Here is a 24,671-nt window from a genome sequence, read left to right on the forward strand (position 1 = left end):
GAATTCAGAAGGCGTATTTGGGAACATTTGGGGGATGTTCGGAATGACAATGATACTCCCATCGCAAAACACGTTAAACAATTCCACAATGTCAACCCCAGAGCCCTAAAATTCCAGGGCATCGAGGTCATAAAATGCTCACCAAGAGGGGGCGACTTCGATAAGTTTGTCTTATAAAAAGAGGGTGATATTTAGGATGGGCACGGTCAAACCTACAGGTTTGAATGACCAGATATCATTTGCCTGCTTTATTAAGTAAGATAATATGTCACCAATCACTCTATCATCCTATTTTTTTCCAATTAGGATGATGATTGATACAGGATTTTTTGAATGTATACAGAAGGAAATCCATATTACCGGACACATTCTCCCCCTATATACCAATAGCCACATCAAATCAACAAACCACATCACTGTGGGAACCATCCTTAAGTCTCCAGTAACACATCATTACTTTTACCCTGTCACCCTTGCCTGGTGGGTGAGGTTAGGGTTAGATAATATGTTTACTGGGTTAGGTTTCCTGTTTCCTCTTCTGTCCTTCTCTCTCCCTAATAATTTTATATTAAAATGACATCACAGTGGTATCATAGGTGACTACCTGTTAGACCGCCTTGCTTATTCAGCGGTACAACTAATGGATTGGCTTAAACCACATACATCTGTCCCATCTGGGATATGGTTACCTGTTAGTGTCCAGTATGGGAAGTGATGACCATCATAATCCCTGTTTCAATCCTAAATCTGGTCCCTCACTATCTTTTTGCATCATCCACCTACTTGTCTCGTTTGTAAGCCCACCCACCCTGCTGGGAACTGGTATGGAACGGAGCGTACAACTTAGCTCCGCTCCCCGTGACCGGCCCCCTCAGCTTGATTGGGTCTGCCTGCCTCCTCCAGTGGGCGGAGTAATGTCCATTTAAGGCGTAGATGTCAGCGCGCGCGCCACGGCTATTCCAGAACCTGACACGCTTCCTCCCAGCATCAGAGAAGGTTGCGTATTGTTTGACACCTGTGCCTGTTAGTGCTTAGCGAACACGCAGCCCCCTACAATCAGTGGAGGCTGCTCTAGTTCCTTGCAGCCTCTTTGAGTGTTGAGGTTCCATGCAATCATCATACATCTATCTTAACTCCTAATGATCCAGTCCCACACTGGTGCGTTTAGTGAAATATGATAGAGTAAAACGAGACAAACAAACTTCACATTTGTCTCATACAGTCCTGGTGTATCTTATCAAGTACCAACACCAGATCTATAATTATATAACTCCAAGGCATTGGGGTTCACATTTTACATTATCATCAGATCTACCTGGTACATGTTCTATTTTCACCCTGAGCTAGTAGGATCAAATACATAAGTTGATCCATAGAGTCAATGCTCTTGCGATATGACGCATATCGCAAGAAGCAATCTCCAACTTCGGGTGTACGTCTTTTATGCCCTCAGACACAATAACACCCCAACCAGAATTGGCATTTAGTGCCTTGCTATGGGCACAGTGTCTGATAGGTTAATGCTTGTGATACAAGGGGCTTTCCACCCACATTAGGTTTTAGCATGTATTGAATTAAAGAATTTATTATTTTATGTTTTAGTATCCAGACAAGCAGCGAATTCTTAAACTAATTGGGTACACTATCATTCCCCCCCGTCAGTGATTTGCATTAACATGGTTTTCATTGGATTTGATGTATGACTATGACTTTGCACATATATTTTCTTGTTATGTTGGAAAATGTTTCAATAAAAAGACATAAAAAAAAAAAAAGAAGAGTAAATCATGACTGGACTGCCCATACACAATAATAGATTGACTGATGCAAGGAAAGCTATCTATCATTGGGTATGGGCAAAGTAATGTAATCAGGACTCTCACTGTGTCTCCTAGGAGTCCTGTCAAGATTTACTTTGTATGTTCCTTCCCTGCTCCAAATCATATAAAACTATACATCACAGTGTTCAGCTTCTTTCCCTGTATCATATCCAGCTGTCAGATAGGCCATCATATATCACTGGACTCCCTGCACACAGCACTCACAGACTGACAGGCAGTGCAAGTCAAGAAGTTTTTTTAACTCTCATATCCTCATAGTTGTCTGCCTTCAGTTTGTAACTAAGAGTTCTCCCTGTCCGCTCTTACAAATAAAAGGCATGGGGGAGCAGTGTGAAGCAGCATCTTATAGGAATACACTGGAAACTGTGCAGTTTTAGGAGAGTTTTATTACTTAAAGGGACTGTGTCAACAACATTTATTTTTGACAGTTAAAACCAGATAACAAAGCATAACCTTTTTCTCAAATTCTCTATTCACTGAACATGATTATGGGGGCTGCCACCTGGAGTGTCTCTTTAAGGTTACATGCACACGACCGTATGTGCTTTGCGTTCCGCAAAAAAAACTGATGACATCCGTATGCCATCCGTTTTTTTTTTTGCGGATCCATTGTAACAATGCCTAAAACGGACAAGAATAGGACATGTTCTATTTTTTTTGCTGGACTATGGAACGGACATACTGATGCGGAGAGCACACGGTGTGCTGTCCGCATTCTTTGTGGACCCATTGAAATTAATGGGTCCGCAACATATCCGCAAAAAAAACCAAAACGGAAAGCACACGGAAACAAACAACGTTCGTGTGCATATAGCCTAAATCTCATGTGCAGCTGATAACATTGCTTATTTCATTTATAATAAAAACAGAGAGTGGTAAATTTTACATTGCACAGGACACTGCTACTCTAAGGTTTCATCATTCTAACTCCATACCTGACGTCCACCACTTATGTCCATTAATGATGTATGAGTTGTCATCTTCCACAATTGATGATTCAATGTTGGTGGCATCAGAAGAGGCAACCTATATAAGAATGCAAGAAACAGGTATTGTCACAATGGTCAGTGATTTCCATCAGTGATTAGGAACCAAAAACAGGAATGGAGACTACGCAGAGATATGGTGTAATGGAAAGATTTGCACCTGTTCTGAATAAGGCCTGTGTGTGTTCAAGGTATGACGCAATTATTATTTTTGTGCTCTTCAGGTGTGGATTTAGGTTTTTCAAACAACAGCTTATTTCATAGCACTATACAATGCCCAAATGACGTGAACATAACAATGTCCCTGCCAATGCCCAGAGGACATCTTCAATTATGGAGTCTTAAAAGAGGGCACAAAAATCCTTCTTTATGGGTTCCCAAACTTAATTTTTAGGGTTGGACCCTGTTCTGAAGTCACCACCCCTACCTGCAACTTTACCAGCTATGAAATCACATGTCAGGCAATGTCATGGAGATTGCTCATTATGACATCTTCACCCTTTGTGTAGTCATCACGTGCACTGGTTCCCTACTGTTGGTACACCAGTTCATGTCCTTTAAAACCCCTCCCTGATCATGTCAGCAGTAGTGATGCCAACAAGGCAGCGACCTCAGCCCCTGTGACATAATCACCCTTCATGGAGTCTTAAAGGGGTTGCACCAAGGCACCATCAAGAGCTACTTTAGTTACATATACATGGGAACTTGTAGCTCCGTATGGCACTATTCTGAGCTGATTAGTGAAGTGAGCAGGGCCTATTCAGTGGTTGACAATTATCTCTCTACGAGTGTACATACAGATGTAACTGTCAATCACTGCACAGGGCCACCCAAATGACAAATAAGTTCAGGATGAGCAGGGATTTAAATTATTTCTTTCTTCCTGCCAAACTACAGTATACATCATTTTGGTCAGCAGCTCTCAAGATGGCTCCTCTGCGTTCTCTGAAGCCAAAACTTCCCTCACTTCATAAAAACTCACTTGCTTTAGCCAGCATCTTCTTGCCACCCAATCAGATTGGATTACTGAAAGACACGCCTCCTCACTCTGCAGGCATGCAGTGTGAAGGACCGCCCTTCTGTCTCCTGTTTACACTAAAGAGAAGACAGAAAAGCCCTAGCAACAGTCTTTTAACCCCTTAGTGACCACCCATACGTGTTTTTACGGCGGTCACTAAGGGGCCTGGGGCTGGAGTGCCGCCTATTTACGGCAGTACTTCAGCCCAAGCTAGCGCTACAAAAAAGCGCAGGAGCTCCCTGCCTGCAGCTACCTGAATCCCTTTTTAGTTTTAAAGGCCGCCTTTCTTTCCGGCAGTTTATTCCCTCCAAGCATGCCAGAAATTATATAAGGTGTGTGAGAGCACAACCGGCTACACCTGCGGTCTGTCTATATATGAAGGCAGAGACTCCCAACTTAACCCCCAGGCTGCCCCGAAATTATTGGGACATAGGGAAAAATTGTGTGGGATCTATTGGCGCCATTCCTGCACAAAGGGTACCACATGTACACTGATAATTTTTATACCAGCATAACCCTGTTTAAAGCCCTCCAAACACAGGGGCTTGTGGGACAGTCCGTAAAAATAGAGTGGGATACCCAAAACCGCTGGTGTCCAAGCGTTTGGAGAGAGGAACATCCTTCGCCCTTGCAAGTGACCAGCTGCATGCAGTGAATTGGAAAGACAGGAATGATGTCTACATGCTCCCCACCGTGCACGCAGACACTACAGTAGCAGTTAGGGATAGGGGAGCTACTGCTGACAAACACAAACCGGTCTGTGTGACAGATTATAATACATTTATGGGAGGTGTAGACCTCTCAGACCAGGCGCTTTAACCCTATCTGGTGAAGCGAAAAAACAGGGACTGGTAAGGTTGCAATCTACTTCATTCAGATTGCTACCTATTATAGTTTTGTTTTATTTAAAAAGGCCGAAGGAACCCTCAACTTCCTTGAGTTCCAGGAGAAGGTGGTTGAGAGTCTTCTGTTTGAGTCCCCTGCACCTGGGCAAGCCTTTGAATCTGATGATGTTCGAAGGCTTTCAGAACGCCACTTCCCTCACACTGTCCCTGCCACTGCCAGAAAGACATATGCTCAGAAACTATGCCGAGTGTGTAGCAAACATGGGAGGAGGAGGGACACACGATTTTACTGCCCCCGTTTCCCATCACAACCAGGCCTCTGCAATTACCCCTGTTTTGAGAAGTACCATACGGTTGCTAATTATTAATTTTATTTAATACCAAAAAGGGTGGGTAGGGGGTCTTTTCAAGAAGTAGATTTATTCTCATTTTAGTTTGTGGGCTTTCCAGGGAGGGAGGGATTCTTTTGGGATAGGTTGTGGAGCAAATTTTCTTTTTTTTCCAGACACTGGAACAAATTTTACCTTTTATGATGTTGTTTTCTTAATCCTTTATGTTTGGGCCCTGCCGTGTGTCAAGACATAAGATTAAGGCCACAATGGGGATATTTCTGAAGACAGGAAAAATAGGGTGATACATTTTGGGGTGTACTTCTTCATTTTCATGTGCTCTGTAGAATTTTTTTTTTTTTATTAACACTTTTGTGTAAAAAATTAAAAATATATATGATTTTTCGCCTGCTTGGCATTAATTTCTGCAAAGAACTAGGGGGTCTAAAAGCTCACTAAACCCCTAGATGAATACCTTAGGGGTCTAGTTTTCAAAATGGGTCATTTATGGGGGTTTTCTATTGTTTTGGCAGCTCAACGCCATTACAAGTGTGCAATGGGGCCTAAAACATTTTCAAGCAAATTTTGTGTTCTGAAAGCCACTGGGTGCTCCTTTATGTTTGGGCCCTGCCGTTTGTCAAAACATAAGATTAGGGCCACAATGTGGACATTTCTGAAGACAGGAGAAATGGGGTAATACACCCCAAAATGTACTTTGTGCTTTGAAGAAAAAAAAAATCTGTCTTTAAATTGACACTTTTTTCACCTTCTTATCATTTATTTTATTAAAAAACGAATGGGTCAAAAAACTCATCACACCCATAGATGAATACGTTAAGGGGTCTAGTTTTCAAAATGGGGTCACTTTTGGAGGGGTTATATTATTCTGACACTTGCAGTCAAAATATAGTAAAGATGTGGAAATATATTTCTGATCAAAAAAATTAAACAGTATTTATGTATGTATGTAAAATATTGCAGTTGAAAATACGAAAATATGCCAAGTTTTTTAATAAAGATACTCATATTGTATCGGTAAAATTTTACCACCTAAGTAAAGTACAATATGTGACGAGAAAATAATGTCAGAATTACTTTGATGTGCAAAACCTTTACGAAGTTATTCTCTGCTAAAGTGACACATGCCTGATTTCCAAAATCTGGCTTGGTCATTAAGGCCCAAACAGGCTCGGTCACTAAGGGGTTAAGGGAGCAGTGGAAAGGGACAGGAGACATTAATGAAAGCTGTTATTATCAGGCAATTACAGATCTTTTGGGAATCATTGACAGACTAACTCAGGTATACATGCCTAGCTCTAATAAACTAGCAAATATAAATATGACAGTAAGGGTCCATTCACACGTCCGCGAAATGGGTCGGCATCAGTTCCGCAATTTTGCGGAACAGGTGCGGACCCATTCATTTTCAATGGGGCCGGAATGTGCTGTCCGGATCCGCAAAAAAAAAAAAAAAGAAGAACATGTCCTATTCTTAAGGCATTTTCTATGAGAGTGCCGGCGATGTGCGGACCGCAAATTGTCGGTGTCCGTGTTTTGCGGATCCGCAGTTTATACAGTGAAGTGATCTCCAGAATGTAATACAGACTAGGACAGTGGCACTTGTGCATGCAAAAGGGTGAGCTCTGAACATTAAAAGAATATCCCACAGATAGAAAGAATAATATGAAGATGGAGGAAGATACAGAGGAGGATAAGTAGTGGCAAACAGGGTAAGGCAGAACATCACAAATACATAGGTAAAGTATAAGTAGAAGCCTGAGCTCAAAATCCAAAAGTGATGTAGAAATAGATGATAACTATTAACATGAATGGGAAATGCCTTATATTGAAAACATCCATGAAAACTCAAGCATAAAATTTCTTCTAGTGGTTCCCTTACCTGTGGTTCGGTCATTGCAAAACATGATCTGATCTCCCCTTTTAAAAGTGGCTTCAACCATCGTTCCCTCTGTTCTTCTGTTCCATAACGAATTAGCACTTCCATGTTTCCAGTGTCGGGGGCCGAACAATTAAATATCTGAATATTATATTAACAGTGTTACAAAAAAACTACTTCTACACAAAGCAGAAGGTCAGTTTTGTGATACTGGTATTGGTGAGATTTCAGCCTACAAATCTCTTGAAACTAAGGACCTCATGAATATTAATCAGGTCCCAGCGACAAATGATGTCCTAAGTTCTGACAAAACACCACAAAAAGACTGTGCAGGTCAATGTCCTCCAAACACCTCATTAGCATATGCAATAAAGTCTCTACTACAGGTCCAACAATTTCAAATACAGGGGGCTCAATTAATTCGGCATTATCAACCCTAAAAGGCAGTGTGCCTGGTTTAATAGGTTTGATCACACTGACAGATGTTCTTTATAGAGGACCTTTCATGGGTCCAGACATTATGAAATAACTAGCAGGTTATGTAGGGCATAGTGCAGGGATGTAATATCGCTTATTAGTTTGTCTGGGCGCCGCTCCGTTTCCCCGCTGTGCCCCCGTTCACTTTTCCCGCCTGATATGCTAATGAATAGCATCGGTACAGAGAGGAGGAGACTGCCCTGTTTCTCAATGGGCGTGTCCTTCTCCCTGGCTGTAGCGCGGGCCAATCACAGCGTAGAGCGTCACAGCCAGGGAGAAAAAAAAACTCACCTTCTCCCTGGCTCTGACACTCTACGCTGTGATTGGACTGCGCTACAGCCAGGGAAAAGGAGATGCCCATTGAGAAACAGGGCAGTCTCCTCCTCCCTGTACTGATGCTATTCCTTAGCATACCAGGCGGGAAAAGTGACCGGGGGGCACAGTGGGGGGGGAACGAAGCAGCGCCCAGACAAACTAGTAAGCGATATTACATCCCTGCACTATACCCTACACAACCCCCTACTAATTTCATAATGTCTGGACTCATGAAAGGTCCTCTTCAAAAGGAGAAAGACATGGTTGTACATATGCTGCAAAACAAACCTCTGGAGCATAGATAGATGTCCCCATTAGCTCACAAAGATGAGCATATTCCATGTTTGTCAGCTTGGCTCCATACTTGCCCTCTGGGTCACTCTCCAACGGAAGGAAAAGATTCCATAACCCTTGATTCTTGGCTTTTTCCTATATGACACAGAATGTAACTAGCAACTTCCAACAATTACAGCTTTATTAGTCCCTTAAATTAAGAAGGATCCCAATAAGAAAATGTTCATACTTCATATGTTTAACCCCTTAAGTACCAGACCCATTCTTAGCTTTGGATTTTCTTTTTTTCCTCCCTTTATTCCAATAGCCATAACATTTAAAATTTCCCTTTCATATAGCCATATGAGGGCTTATTTTTTGCGGGATAAGTTGTATCACCATTTAATTTACCATGTGATTGGAAAATGGGAAAAATAATTCTTTATGGGGTTAAATTGAAAAAACTAACAAAAAAACCCCACACAATTCCACAAAGGTTTTTGGGGTTTTGACATCACGGCGTTCACTGTGTGCTAAAAATGACATGACGTACTTATTCTGAGGCTGAATATAAACAAGGCGATACCAAACTTGTATCTTTTTTTTTTTGTTTGTTTTACTACTTTAAAAAAATAAAAACCTTTGAAATAATGTAATTTTCTTTGCATTGCCATGTTCTGACAGCCATAACTTTTTTATATTTCCATCCACGGAGCTGTACGAGGGCTTGTTTTTTGTGGTACCATTTTTGTGGTAATTTTTAATCACTGTTGTCAATTTCTTTGGGGGGTAAGGTGACAAAAAAATGCGAATAGTGTTTTTTTTTTCCATTACAGCATTCATCGCACATTTTTTTAAAATAGTTCAGACAATTTTCAGATGCGGGATCCTGATATATATATTTTATTATTTGCATATTTTTAAATGTAAAATTTGGAAAGGGGGGTTTATTTAAACTTTTAATATTTTAATGGGTTTTTTTGTACTTTTTTTTTTTGTACTTTTATAATAATAACCCACTTAGGGGGCTAGAACCTTGGATCTTTTGATTCCTTTAGAAACACCCAAATATGTGGATGGGAGAGGCTCCATAGGCGATCTAGCCTCTCCTGGTGTCTTGTCTGGTTTGGTCCTTCTGTGGCAGGTTTGCTGGCAGAAGGGGGAGATGAAAGAGGGTGTGCAGTATGTATTGTTGTCAGTGCATGTTTGCAACTGTTTGTCTGGAACTGGATCTAAATATTTGGCCTGAGATGGAACACAGAAACATGCCCGAAAAGATGAAGATTACTCTTACCGGTGATTGGATTTTCCGTATAGCCTCCACAACGGCACTAAGCAGGAGGGTACCCCGCCTCCCAGGGAAAGGAAACAATGTAGAGAACAAAGTTTAAAAGCCTTCTCCCCTTTACCTTCTCCAGTAAATACCTAAGAACTCAGGGTGATGCTGAAGAAAATAAGATTTTTATTTTGGGAGAGAAAATAAGTTTTTTTCAAATCATTAGTACACAACATAATCAAGACAGTATCAGGGTGGGAAAACCCCAGTGCCGTTGTGGAGGCTATACGGAAAATCCAATTACCGGTAAGAGTAATCTTCATCTTTTCCGTACGCCTCCCAAACGGCACTAAGCAGGAGGATTAACAAAGTAATCAGGCTAGGGAGGGACCACTGCAGACAGGACTTTTCGTCCGAAGGATAAGTCCCTGTTAGAGACTGTATGTCCAGCTTATAGTGATTAAAAAAGGTTGATGGACTAGACCAGGTTGCTGCCTGGCAAATTTGAGGTAAGGATGCTGAGGAATATTCAGCCCAAGAGGTTGGTACTGCTCTTGTGGAATGGGCCTTAAGTCCGGCTGGTGGAGAGAGACCTTTTTCTTTATATGCCATGCCGATAGTCATCTTAATCCAACGGGCGATGGTAGCTTTTGAAGCTGCCTGTCCTTTGTTTTGACCCGCGTACTGGACCAGTAAGCGATCTGTCTTCCTTAGCTGTTTTGTAGAATCTAGATAGGAAAGCACGCATCTACGCAAATCAAGATGATGAAACTTCAACTCTTTAGATGAATTAGCCTGGGCGCAGAAAGTAGGCAACGAGATTTCCTGCTGACAGTGAAATTTCGAGAACACTTTTGGTAAGAAAGAAGGCTCATGTCTTAACACTATTCTGTCCTCTAAAATATTGAGATATGGAAGCCTACAGGACAAGGCCTGAATCTCTCCGATTCTCCTGGCCGAGGTGATTGCTATAAGAAAGGCAGTTTTTAGAGACAGGAGTCAGAGAGATTTCGTCAAGAGGATCAAAGGGATGATCCGTTAGGACAGAAAGAACAAGGTTAAGATCCCAAGGAGTGATCGTAGATCTATGAACCGGGTGCAGTCTACTTGCACCTTTGATGAACCTCTTGATCAAATCCAACCCGGCCAACCTGACCTCCATAAAAGCACTAAGGGCGGCTATCTGGACCTTGATGGTGCTAACACAGAGTCCTTTGTCAAGACCTTTTTGCAAAAAGTCTAAAATTACCTTAGTATCAGGAGGCAAAGTAGGATCCCAGGAACCTTTGGAAAATTTGAGAAAGGTCCTCCAAGTCCTGAGATAAATGTTGGACGTGACCGGTTTTCTGCTGAAAAGAAGAGTGTTAATGACAGCATCTGAAAATCTCTTTGACTTTAGAATGGACCGTTCAAAATCCAGGCAGTGAGTTTTACCTGCTTGACTGCTGGGTGCCAGGCTGGCCCCTGATGTAGAAGGTCTGGGGTTTGGGGAAGAATCCAGTATCTCCTTCTGGAAAGCGTCAGGAGCAAGGGGAACCATGCCCTCTTTGGCCAATATGGGGCAATCAGTATTACGTGAGAGTGTTCTTCTGCAATCTTTGTCAGGACCTTTGGTGTTAACTGGATTGGTGGGAAGGCATATAGCAGACCCGGCGGCCAAGGACCTGAAAAGGCATCTACTCTCGTCGGGTTGTCCCTGAACGAGAGGGAATAAAAAACATCTGTTTGCTTGCTTTTTTGAGAAGCAAAGAGATCCACTGTTGGATGCCCCCATTTGTAGCAAATTTTTTAAAAGACTGCTCTCTTGAGGCTCCACTCTCCTGGAGATAACTTCTTCCGACTCAGGAAGTCCGCTAGAACATTCTCTTCTCCTCTTAGGTGGACTAAGGAGATTGACTCTATATGCATCTCAGCCCAGGAAAAGATCCAGGATGCAATCTGGCACAGGGTCCTGCTTCTCGTGCCTCCCTGTTTGTTTAGATAAACAACAGTGGTGCTGTTGTCTGAAAGGATCTTGACATTCTGGAATTGAACAACTGGTAAAAAGGCCTGGAGAGACAAAAAAACTGCTAGTAGTTCTTTTGCATTTGAGGATAAAGGGAGAAGGTCTGAGCCCCATATTCCCTGTACTAGTTCTTTGCAGTGGGCCCCCCAACCTGACCCGCTTGCGTCTGTAGTTATGACTACCTGATTTGTGGTCCTCCAAGGTGCTCCCTGGTTCAGGTTTTTCCTGTTCAGCCACCAATGTAGGGTGCTTTTGACTGTCGAGGAAAGGGTCACAGACTTGTCCAAAGACAGTGGACTCTTGTCCCAATGTCTTAGGAGAAACTCCTGCAGGGGTCTCCCGTGGAATTGAGCCCACTTGACTGCTGGGATTGTTGAGGTCATGAGGCCCAGAATCTTCATGATCCTTCGGAATGACACTTTTTTGAGCAGTCGGAAAGCTGAAATCTTTGAAATGAGGTATTTTTTCTTTGATTCTGGAAGAGAGGAGATCATTTGATGGGAGTTCATTTGAATGCCCACAAACACCTCTATCCTGGTGGGCATGAGATCCGACTTCTCCAAATTTAACTTCCAACTCAGCGATTGGAGGACACTCAGAACTGTTCTCAAATGTTCCTGCAGAAGTATCTGAGAGGATGCTGAAATGAGGAAGTTGTCCAGGTACGGGATAAAAATTATCCCCTTCTGATGCAGGAAACTGGATATCTCCGCGACTATTTTCGTGAATACCCTGGGAGCTGATGCCAGACCGAAGGGTAAAACCTGAAACTGTAGATGTACCAGTTGATTTTCCAGGAATACTGTGAATTGTAGAAATTTCTGATGTTTCTGGTAAATTGGTACATGGTAATAGGCGTCTGCTAGGTCGAGTGTTACCATGTAGCAATCCTGTGTTAACAGATTTATCGTTGATTTTACCGTTTCCATTTTGAATTTTTTGTATTGGATGAATCTGTTGAGATGTTTTAGGTTGATAATAGCTTTGAAGGAGCCTTTTTTTTTTTTTTTTACCACTAATATTGGGGAGTAGAAGCCTGTGCCTATCTGGTCCTCTGATACTCGAATAACTGCTTTTTTCTGCAACAAAAGGAGAATCTGGGATTCTAAGAGATGTGATCTACTCTTAGCTTCTCGTTTATTATGAACCGCTGTGGAGGAGGAGCGGAAAATTCCAGTTTGTAACCTTGATTGATTATGTCCAGAATCCAAGGGGAGTTTGAGATTCCTTCCCATGCAGAGCGGAATTCTTTTAGTCTTCCCCCTACGGCATCCCTGGCATCATAGATTTGACTGCTTAGAGGATTTGTCTTAGTTAAAGAGAAAACCCTTACCTCTACCTTTTGATGACGGCCATGAACCTGCGCCGTCTTTTTTCCTCTGATCTTGCCTCCCCCTTTTCTGGTTGCGAAATGACCGTCGCTGCTGGAAGAACTTGGTCTCAGTAGGGAACCCCTTCTTCTGAAGCTTTTTCTAGAATATCATCCAGAACTGAACCAAAAAGTCGGTCTCCTTCGCAGGGGATACCACACAGTCTATTTTTGGAAGCAGTATCTCCTGTCCAGGATCTCAACCAAACAGACCTCCTTGCTGTATTTGAAAGAGCTGCAGATCTAGCGGATAATTTAACCAGGTCCGCAGAGGCGTCGGCTAAAAAATTAGAAGCTTGTTTCAAAATGGGCAGGGAAGATAAAACGTCTTCTCTAGGGGTGCCTGAGACCAAATGTTCATCCAGCTGCGACAACCATAAGGATAAAGACCTAGCAGTGTAGGTAGCTGCAATGCCTGGCCTTAACATAGCCGTATTAGACTCCCAGGACCTTTTTAGCACAGATTGGCATTTCTTATCCATGACGTCTTTTAAGAGCCCTACATCCTCAAATGGCAGTGATGCTTTTTTTTAAAATTCTATCTATAGGTGCATCTACTTTGGGAGTTTTGTCCCAGTGAGCTGAGTCATCCTCCTTAAAGGGATACTTTTTAAATACTTTAGATGTACCCGCCCTTTTTTTTCAGGATCTTTCCATTCATCCGAAATAAGTTTTTTTAATGTTGTCATGCACCGGAAAGACTCTTTTTCCTATCACCCAGACCCTTAAATATCTGATCCTGAACGAACTGGATCCCTTTTGATTCTTCAATATTTAAGGTGGATCTGATTGCCTTTAGCAGAGAGTCAGTTTCTTCTAATGAACACAGGGGTCTGCCTGCTTCATCCTCAGAAGAGGCCGACTCTGAAGAATCTATATCTTCTGTTACCTCCAGGTCCCAATCCATTTGGGGTTCTGGAATAGCTCTAGAAGTTAAAGGTTTCTGGGGTAGGGAGGCTATTTTAGCCTCAACAGCTGAGCTGACTTCTTCTCTGATGATGGTTCTCAGATTGTCCACCAAGGAAGGGGCCTCTTCAGACATGATCTTGTCTGTGCATTTCCGGCAGATAGGTATTTTACTGTGACCTGCCAACTGCTTTTTACAAATTGCACATTTCTTTTTCTGCGCGGTTTCCCCACTCCTTCCAGTCTCTCTGCTCTGCAAGTATACAAAAGGACAACTCCTAACTAAGGAGTAGGAGATGAGTGGGGAACCTTCACCAGTGAATCCTATAAGGGAGCAAGTGAAAAAATTGAAATTCTCTCCCAAGAGGAGGCTTACCGGGCTGAGGGCCTTAGGGGTGTCGGACGGCTTTTCCACAGGGAGCGACATCGTTGGTGTCTAATCCCAAACGCCAGGTTGCTCTGAACGGCGTCCGGATCTCCGTGTAGTTATTTTAAATAATTTCCGGGTCACATGGTATGGCTTAGGGAGTCTCGCGGTATCCTCCGTAAACATGTGACAGCAATCTCGCGAGAATTCGGGCCCAAGCATCTTGCGCCGTCCGTCCCTTCTGTAGGCTCCAGAATGAGCTGGAATACTTACCCCAGGCTGGGCGAAAGGATAGCGGGAGCACCCGCTAGTTCTCTACTCCATCCTGAGGGACAGGAAACAACTGGTAAAGGGGAGGAGGCTTTTAAACTTTGTTCTCTACGTTGTTTCCTGTCCCTGGGAGGCGGGGTACCCTCCTGCTTAGTGCCGTTGGGGAGGCTATATGGAAAATAGCACATTCCTGAGAAGATGACCAGGCCACAGTTAGAAACCCAGGATAGGGATTTTGGCACACGTGACCACAGAAAGTCCATGCATTGATGCTCAGGTCCATTGGCAATCTAGTCAAAACTAAAGACTGCTACCACTGGGGAGATTAGGTTGAAACTTAAAAAAAACTGTTGATCATTTATATTTGCAAAAATGTGTAACATTTTATTGGTTAGAAATCTAAATATGATCATGATTGTGGAAATAGGCTTTGAAGGATTCCCGGCACAGAGCACATAACATTGGTTAAGTAAAGAGCTTTATTATGATAGATGGAAGCATAGATGCAGCAAGTTTGATCTTCACCTCTCCCTCTTTTGTAGTAACTTATCAGTAGAAATTTAGCATAATGTATATTGTATGTGCTCACATTGTTTAGTTCTATTTACTATTAGTTTGCAACCCCTTTAAAATCCATTACCTTACATTTTGCCATAGCCTACTAGTAAGGCTAAATCAAATTTATATTTTTATGGAATAAAGCAATGGTTAGGTGGACTTTTCATCTCTTAAGGCAGTGGTGCCCAACCATTTTTCATCTGAGGGCCGTACTAGACTTGGTATAAATTTTGCGGGCCGGAACCAGGTAGCTTTGCCAGAAAGAAATGCAAACGTTGTGAGGATGCATGTGCGAGCATTACTACTGTGAGGAGGGCAAATATCTGGCATAAATACTGTGAGGGGGCACATATCTGGGCATAACTACTGTGAGGAGGGCACATATCAGGGCATAACTACTGTGAGGGGGCACATATCTGGCCATAACTACTGTGAGGGGGCATGTGCGAGCATTACATATGTGAAGAGGGCACATATCTTGGCATTATTACTGTGAGGGGGCACATATCTGGGCATAACTACTGTGAGGGGGCACATATCAGGGTATAACTACTGTGAGGGGGCATGTGTGAGCATTACGTCTGTGAAGAGGGCACATATCTTGGCATTATTACTGTGAGGGGGCATGTGATGTATACGTGTGTGTAATGTATGTAGTGCAGTATGTGATGATCACACACTGCACTACATACATTACACACATGTATACATCACATACTGCGCTGTCACCTTCTTCTGCAGGTCTATGCTTGCGCCGTGTGCCCGACACCACCAGGAGCTGGCCCCTCCTCCTTTCATCTCCCGTCAGCTTCTCCTACAGCAGGGCGCTCTATCGCTCCAGTGCCCGCCCAATCTTACCAATCAGGGGCGTAGCTAGAAATGACTGGGTCCCATAGCAAAAAAAATTATGCGCCCCCCCCCCCCCCGGATCTCCCACCCCCACATACCTATCGGACCTCCCACCCCTTCTGGGCTCCCACCGCAACATCCCCACACCCCTCCCTAGATCCCCCTCAGTGTCATCCACAGATCCCCCCCCTCAGTGTCATCCACAGATCCCCCCCCCTCAATGTCATCCACAGATCCCCCCCCTCAATGTCATCCACAGATACACCCCCCTCTCAGTGTCATCCACAGATACACCCCCCTCTCAGTGTCATCCACAGATACACCCCCCTCTCAGTGTCATCCACAGATACACCCCCCTCTCAGTGTCATCCACAGATACACCCCCCTCTCAGTGTCATCCACAGATACACCCCCCTATCAGTGTCATCCACAGATACACCCCCCCTCTCGGTGTCATCCACAGATACACCCCCCTCTCGGTGTCATCCACAGATACACCCCCCTCTCGGTGTCATCCACAGATACACCCCCCTCTCGTGTCATCCACAGATACACCCCCCTCTCGGTGTCATCCACAGATACACCCCCCTCTCGGTGTCATCCACAGATACACCCCCCTCTCAGTGTCATCCACAGATACACCCCCCTCTCAGTGTCATCCACAGATACACCCCCCCTCTCAGTGTCATCCACAGATACACCCCCCCTCTTAGTGTCATTCAGATACACCCCCCCTCTCAGTGTCATCCACAGATATCCCCCCCCCTCAATGTCGTCCACAGATATCCCGCCCCCCAGTGTCGTCCACAGATATCTCCCCCCTCAGTGTCGTCCACAGATATCCCCCCCCTCAGTGTCGTCCACAGATATCCCCCCGCCCCACCCAGAGCCGCTTCCTAGCTAATTTATTCACTGCACTTGCCTTGCCTCTGTGAAATTGAAGAGAAGCGCCGTAATCTCACACAGGCGCACTGGCAGAGGCCAGGAAGACGGTGCATGCGCACTTCAATGCCTCTGCCAGTGCGCCTGTGCGAGATTACGGCGCTTCTCTTCAATTTCACAAAGGCAAGTGCAGTGAATAAATTAGCTAGGAGGCGGGGCTGGGCGGGGAGATTGCAGGCACAGGCAGCATCGCTTTGCTGCCTGTGCCGTTCGCAGCGCTCCCTGCGCTGATAAAGTCCAGGTCACTGCACGAGCCGCATGACATGGCTTCGCGGGCCATAGGTTGGGCATCACTGTCTTAAGGGATTCCCATGTATACAGAATAGCTCATTGTTTCTCCATGTTTTTTTTTTTCTATTACCTTGAGGTCCTCAATAAGTTGGTGTGGTTTCCATCTCTTCACGGAAAATTGATAGTCTCTCAGTTCTTGCTCAGCAGGGTAAATATGAAGTTCGATAAATTCCTTTAATTTACCGTACAGGCTTTTGGCATTTGTGGAAAGTCCCTCAGGACTTATGATCAGAATACCTCTCTGGTTTGAGTGCAAGTATGCTCTAGTAACAAAGGTTCTTGAGTTATGTGCCCGACTCCAAGTACTATATGATCTTTTTGGTGGATTTTTAGATAAGCCCCCAGATTCAGATTTGAATACTCGAAAACCTTCTTTTGTTGCAAAATCCCAAGCTATGTCTGCCATGAATTCAGATAATTTACCACTAGCTCCTGCACTTGCAGAACTAGCTTGACCTATAATGAAGGTAGAAACAGTAATAAATTGTTTGCATTACTGACAAAATGCCTGATTAATAAGGATGATAAAATGATTAAATTACTGAATTAGAGAAAGAGATATCTACGGTATATCTATATTACTAGATGCAATGTATTCTTTAAACCCCAAGGCTAGACATTTCATATACAGTATGTCCTGCTTAAGTGCAGTTCCAGTAACTGAAAAAAAAATTCATTCCTCTGACTACTGTATATGGGCTAATCCTATCTCATAAAGAGGTTGTGCCAAGATAAAAACATATCCCCTGTTCACTAGTATCCGAAAGGTGGGGCCTGACTGCTGGGACGCTAGATAATTACAAGAACAGGGGTCCTATGCAATGAAGTGGCAGGTTGCTGCTCAATTCTTTCTCCATGGGACTGCTGGAAATAGCCGAGTGTAATGTGGATTGGGGATATGTTTCTATCTTGGCGCAACCCCTTGTCACGGCCTATGGTGAACGCTGTGACACTGTTGCAACCCTTGCGGTTGCCCGTGGCAACGTGTTGCTGTTAGAGCATGCGGTGGCAGTGTCTCGGCCTTCTGGGTGATTGCCGTGACATGGTTACCACGCATGCTGTTGCCGGTGGTAACGTGTGGGTTAGTTTGCTTGTGTGTGCACTTCCCCTTTAAGTGGCTTACTTCCCTTGTCTGGTGTTGGAAGAGTTAACTCCCTTCCTAGTGTTTTGTGAACACTGGGTTTATGTGTGTGTGGGTGTGGCTGCTTGGGCTATTTAGCCTCTGCTGGATGCCTGAAGCTCTGGGTTCCTCCAGCCTTGGTGTATGCTGGTGGTTCACGGTTCCTGGCTTGTTCCATCTGTCCAGTGAGGGCCACCCTTGTGGTCATAGATGTTCTATGTCATCCTGGTGTCTCCTTCCCTTCCTGTCCCTATTTGTATGGAGTGGGTTATGTGCAGGGTGTTTGAATGTCTAGTTTGGTGTTACATGTCTGGTTGTGTTTGGTGTCATGTTTACTAGACATTCCCCTGTCTCAAGTTATTGCAGCTATGGTGTCCTGGGTTCCTGTGTGGTTCGTGGTGTGTGCTGTGTCCTTTAATGTTGGTGTGGACACTAGCACTTGTGCACGGGTTCCAGTCAGTGTGTCTGTGGCAGGTGTGTTACTGGTTTCACTAATCTGCCATCTCCTTTAGCTGTATGCGTTTCCCCTCCTTGCAGCCTGGCCTTAGTTAGAGACTCCTGTTCCTCCGTGTTCTGGATGAACAGGTAGTCTCTCCCCTGCTCCTAAGTGAGGGATTTCCAGGGCGACTCAGGATATTAGGTATCCAGTGTATGAGCCGTCCCACCATCGGGGTCCGCTCATATGGTGAGGAGTCAGGGAGAGGATTAGGGATGCGGTAGGAGGTGACCTGCTCCCTTATCACTCCTTTTGGATAGGCTGATCCCCTCTTTACCCTTTTACACCGCACGGTGGGGGGTTTCCCCCACTCCCCACCGTGACTCCCCTCTAATGCTTCTACCACATTTCTCCTGATTGTACAATGACCAGATAAACAGGTCAAGGGGGTTGATAATGGTTTCCATCGTGTTCAAATTGTTTGGAGAACATAGGTGATATAATACATATGCAAGGGAACTGCCCTTGTATTACAATATTCAGACAAGAGATTAGGTCCAAAGTGGATGCAATACTGTGATTGATCTCCCTTTAGACCTGAAAATATGTGTGTTATAGAGGATTAAGTTAGGCTAGTTTCACATATGCGTTAAAGCTATTCCAGCATAGCCGGATACTGCCGTTCTTCAATGGAGCCCATTGACTATAAAGAGACCCAATGGGGATCCAGACACAGTTTCTGGCATGAGTGCTAGGATTTAGCCCAACAAAAACTAGTCCGGCTCAATTCCAACACTCTTGCCGGAAACTGACCAGATCCTCGCCGAGTACCATTATAGTCAATGGGGTCTGGCAGTGCTCCAGCACTATCTGGCTATGATGAACTCCTGCTGGCTGCCAGAACAGCTTGCCGGATAGCTTTATGCTTTTGTAAAATTAGCCTAAGGGCTCATGCACTCTACCGTATGTATTTTGCAGTCCGCAAAAAAACGGATCCTCAAAAAATACCGATGTCGTCCGTGCACGGAACAGCTGGCCCCTAATAGAACAGTACTATCCTTGCCCCTTATGCGGACAATAATAGGACACTCAAATATGGAACTCAAATATGGAAATACTCCATGTGCATTACGTTTCCGTAACTTCTGTTTTTTTTGCAGGACCTATTTAAATGAATGCGGACCTTATGCAGAACAAAAAAAACAACAAAACGGAACAGACATGGAAAGAAAATACGTTCATGTGCATGAGCCCTAAGGTTGTAAGAACTAGATTTTTGTACTTACCGTTAAATCTGTTTCTCTTCCGTTCATTGGGGGACACAGGCATTGACCATGGGTATAGCTGTTGCCACTAGGTGGTGGACACTAAGCACAAAAGTGTGAGCTCCTCCCCTCAGCTACACCCTTTCTACAGGGACTAAGCTAAATCAGTTAGTGCAAAAAAGCAGTAGGAGAAGCAAGACAAAAAAAAAGGAAAACCAAACTATGTACAAACCCAGAACCACGCAGGCCAGAAAAAGCCTGTAAAAGAGAACGGGTGGGAGCTGTGTCCCCCAATGAACGGAAGAGAAACAGATTTTACGGTAAGTACAAAAATCTAGGTTTTCTAATCCGTATCATTGGGGGACACAGGCTTGACCATGGGACGTTACAGAGCAGTCCCCAAGGTGGGCATAAACAAGAACCCTCCGGCCAATCAGAGAACCGCCGTCTGCAAAACTCTACGCCCCAGAAAAGCGTCAGAAGAAACAAAGGTGTGTACTCTGTAAAATGTGGAAAAGGTGTGCAAAGACGACCAGGTAGACGCCTTGCTTACCTGACTGGCCGAAGCCCCATGGTGCACTGCCCAAGAGGCCCCCACTGCCCGAGGAGAATGAGCAGTAACCTGGAAGGGTGGGGCCCGGTCACTGACGCGGTACGCTTCCACAACGGGCAAACAAATCCATCAGGAAATGGAAGTTTTATAAGCAGCCAGCACTCGTCTCGGCCCCTCTGGAATGACGAACAGGGAATCTGTCTGCCGGAAAGATGACGTCTGGGACAGATAGATGCGAACGACTCTTACCAAATCCAGCGACTGCTCACGAGGATGAGACAGGTCAGGACAAATTGAAGGGAGAATGATCGACAAAACCTTCGGAAGGAATGACTGAACAGGGCGAAGGACTACTTTGTCCTGATGGAGGATCAGGAAAGGCAACTGAAAGGGATTTTTCATAATTTTACTATTTAGACATCATAGATTATCCACTTCCCATCTGGGCCATTTGCCCCCTTCCTGACCAGGCCAAATTTTGCAAAACTGACATATCTCACTTTATGTGGTAATAACTTTGGAACGCCTTTATTTATCCAAGTCATTCAGAGATTGTTTTCTCGTGACACATTGTACTTCATGATAGTCATAAATTTGAGTCAAAATATTTCACCTTTATTTATGAAAAAATCCCAAATTTACCCAAAAATTTGAAAGATTCGCAATTTTCTAAATTTCAATTTCTCTGCTTTTAAAACAGAAAGTGATACCTCATAAAATATTTATTATTTAACATTCCCCATATGTCTACTTTATGTTGGCATCATTTTGGAAATGTCATTTTATTTTTTTAGGACGTTAGAAGGCTTAGAAGTTTAGAAGCAATTCTTCAAATTTTTAAGAAAATTGCCAAAACCCACTTTTTAAGGACCAGTTCAGGTATGAAGTCACTTTGTGGGGCCTACATAGTGGATACCCCCATAAATGACCCCATTGTAGAAACTACACCCCTCAAGGTATTCAAAACCGATTTTACAAACTTTGTTAACCCTTTAGGCGTTCCACAAGAATTAAAGGAAAATGGAGATCAAATTTTTAAATTTCACTTTTTTGGCAGATTTTCCATTTTAATCAATTTTTTTCTTTAACACATCGATGGTTAACAGCCAAACAAAACTTAATATTTATTACCCAGATTCTGCGGTTTACAGAAACACCCCACATGTGGTCATAAACTGCTGTATGGGCACACGGCAGGGCGCAGAAGAAAAGGAACTCCACATGGTTTTTAGATGCCATGTCCCATTTGAAGCCCCCTGATGCACCCTTACAGTAGAAACTCCCAAGAAGTGACCCCATTTTGGAAACTAGGGGATAAGGTGCCAGTTTTATTAGTACTATTTTTGGGTACATATGATTTTTTGATCATTCATTATAACACTTTATGGGGCAAGGTGACCAAAAAATTGGTTGTTTTAGCACAGTTTCTATTTATTTATTTTTACAGCGTTCACCTGAGGGGTTCAGTCAAGTGACATTTTTATAGAGCAGATTGTTACGGACGTGGCGATACCTAATATGTATACTTTTTCTAATTTATTAAAGTTTTACACAATAATAGCATTTTTGAAACAAGAAAATTATGTTTTAATGTGTCCATGTTCTGAGAGCTATAGTTTTTTTATTTTTTGAGAGATTTTCTTATGTAGGGGCTCATTTTTTGCGGGATGAGGTGACGGTTTTATTGGTACTATTTTGTGGGACATACGCATTTTTGATCACTTGGTGTTGCACCTTTTGTGATGCAAGGTGACAAAAATTGCTTGTTTTGACAGTTTTTTTTTTTTTTTTTTATGGTGTTCACCCGAGGGGTTAGGTCATGTGATATTTTTATAGAGCTGGTTTTTACGGACGCGGCAATACCAAATATGTCTATTTTATTTTTTCTATTTTTAATTTTTTTTTTTATTCCTTACTTGGGAACTTTTTTTTTTTTTTACATGTGAAACTTTATTTTATTTAATTTTTTCAACCCTTTATTTTTTTGACACTTTTCGTCCCCCATAAGGTCATACAAGACCTCTGGGGGGACATTTGCTTCACTTTTTCTTTTTTTTTTTTCACTGTTGATTTCTCCTGTAACTGGGGCTGACATAGTAGCCCCAGTTACAGGACAAATGCACCCCTAGAGAGGCTGTACAGCAGCAATCCAGCGCTGTACAGCCTCAGAGCAGGGCTGATCGAGGTCTCTGAGAGACCTCACACAGCCCCTGCACACTCCGGTCACGGCGGTCACATGACCGCCGGGCCGGAACAGGAAGCGCACAGCGCTTCCTTCTCTGCAGACACAGCGCTCGGTGAGCGCTGTGTCTGCAGCGATCGTGAAGGCAGGGACACCTGGGAACTGTCCCTGCCTTGTCTTAGGGTTGCCCTGCTGTCACTGACAGCGGGCAACCCGATCAGCAGCTGCACGATTAGCGTGCAGCTGCTATTTCTGACAGGACGTTTTAAAACGTGCTGTCAGAAATAGACGTCCACCCATAGGACGTTTATAGTCTATGGGCGGACGTGAAGCGGTTATACAAGACATACAAGCCTCATCTCTTGTGGAATACAGTACCCCGAATTAGCACATCTCACACCCTTTGCCAGTTGCTGGACACAATAGCAGCCTCCCTTAACAAAAGGCTATTTAAAATCACACCTCACATACAATGACAGCAACCTATGACAAGTCATTCAATTTATTAGCATTTAGAAAGATCAACCTGGTCAATATGTAAAACAACCCTTTCATGTATTCTATATAGCAGATACCAGTATTGTTTAGCAGAGTTTTACTTGTATCTTGACATGTTCCCACCCCCAAATACCTCCTAGAATACCAGTATTGTTTCAATTGTACCTTGCCACACACTATGTTCACACCCCCAAATGCCCTATAAGTATGTGCTGTGAAATACAGATTTCAGATATTTACAACCCGAGTTCAGTCTGGGCTATTTATTTATCTCCTGGCCAGAGCAAACCGGATATTCGTTGTACAGGGAAATATGCACGGGTTGGAGGTCTGATCCCTCATCATATAACCAGCATAAACCTGCCTGAAGAAAAACCGCTAACTGCAACCGACAGGAAAGAGCTGCGAGTTCTGACACCCTACAGATGGAAGTGATTGCCACCAAAAAGGCCACGTTGTAGGACAGGAAGCGAAGTGATACCTGCTGCAAAGGCTCAAACGGTGAAGACTGGAGAGCGCTGAGCACTAGATTAAGATCCCAAGGATTCAACTGAGGACGGAAAGGGGGCACAGCATGCGCAACCCCCGGCAGAAAAGGTCCGAACCGCAGAAATCGAAGTCAAGTTCCGCTAAAAAAGAATGGAAAGAGCCGAAACTTGCCATTTGAGGGAGCTGAGAGCCAGCCCCAAGTCCATGCCGACTGTAGGAAAGACAAAAGTTGCGGCAACGAGAAACGAATGGGAGACAGCTGGTGACACTCGCACCAACTAAAGTAGGACTTCCAGGTCCGGTGGTAGAGTCTGGAAGACGACGGCTTTCTGGCACAAATCATGGTCTGGACAATAGCATCCGAGAAACCCCGAACCCTTAGTACCTCAGCTTCAACAGCCATGCCGTTAAATGTAGCGATCCTAAATTCAGGTGGAAGATTGGTCCCTGCCACAGGAGGTCCTCCTGAAGAGGAAGACGCCAGGGTTCGTCAGCGAGGAGGGCGACTAGAGATGCGAGCCACACCTGCCGTGGCCAATCGGGGGCCACGAGAATGACGGGCAGACCTTCGGACCTGATCTTCCAGGAGGAGAGGCGGAATGAGACGAAGAGGAGGGAACATGTAAGGAAACTTGAACTGAATCCACGGAATCACTAGGGCGTCGCACGCCAGGGCCATGGGATCCGTGGACCGCATGACGAAGTTCTCAACCTTGTGGTTGAAGCGGGAAGCCATGAGATACACGTCTGGCCGACCCCATTGGTCACAGATGGTGAGAAAAACTTGCGGGTGAAGAGCCTATTCACAAGGATTGAGACGTTCCCAGCTGAAGAAGTCTGTGATCAAGTTGTCGACGCCGGGGATGTGAACTTGCGACAGCGCCGGAACATGGCTCTCCGCCCAGCTGAGAATCAGAGCTGTTTCCGCCATGGCTGCCGGGCTCCGGGTGCCGCACTGGTGATTGAGGTACACAACTGAACTCGAACCGGACGTCCCCAGAGATGGACGGTCCAATGCAGCAGAGAGAGACGAATCGCTCTCAATTCCAGAATGTTGATTGGGAGGGAGCGCTCCTCGCGTGACCACACTCCTTGAACGGATAGATTTCCCAACAGGCCCCCCACCCAACAAACCGGCAGGCTTGCATCCGTTGTCAGCAATGTCCGACGGAGAGGAAGGAAAGAGTGGCCCGATGTCAGCATCGGGGAAACCAACCACCACCTGAGGGCCCAGCGGGTTGGGGTAGAGAGACACATGGGCCGATCCAGGGAGGCTGGTGAACAGTCCCAATTGGTTAGAATGGATCGCTGAAG

General features: G+C 44.3%; 1 protein-coding gene across 4 annotated transcripts in view; it reads right to left on the minus strand.

Annotated features, from left to right (window-relative positions):
* ACAD10 (acyl-CoA dehydrogenase family member 10) overlaps window positions 1-24,671 on the minus strand; it is a 139,115-nt gene that overhangs the window by 21,503 nt on the left and 92,941 nt on the right. For all 4 annotated transcript variants that reach the window (XM_040416101.1, XM_040416104.1, XM_040416102.1 and 1 more), the window contains 4 exons: window positions 16,885-17,270; window positions 7,997-8,137; window positions 6,920-7,057; window positions 2,777-2,867 (listed from right to left, as the gene is read on the minus strand). In XM_040416101.1, coding sequence (XP_040272035.1) covers window positions 2,777-2,867; window positions 6,920-7,057; window positions 7,997-8,137; window positions 16,885-17,270 — 756 coding nt within the window. The remainder of the gene's footprint in view (window positions 1-2,776; window positions 2,868-6,919; window positions 7,058-7,996; window positions 8,138-16,884; window positions 17,271-24,671) is intronic.

Source organism: Bufo bufo, chromosome 2 (genome assembly GCF_905171765.1).
Source record: "Bufo bufo chromosome 2, aBufBuf1.1, whole genome shotgun sequence".
In the NCBI taxonomy this organism is placed as follows: domain Eukaryota; kingdom Metazoa; phylum Chordata; class Amphibia; order Anura; family Bufonidae; genus Bufo; species Bufo bufo.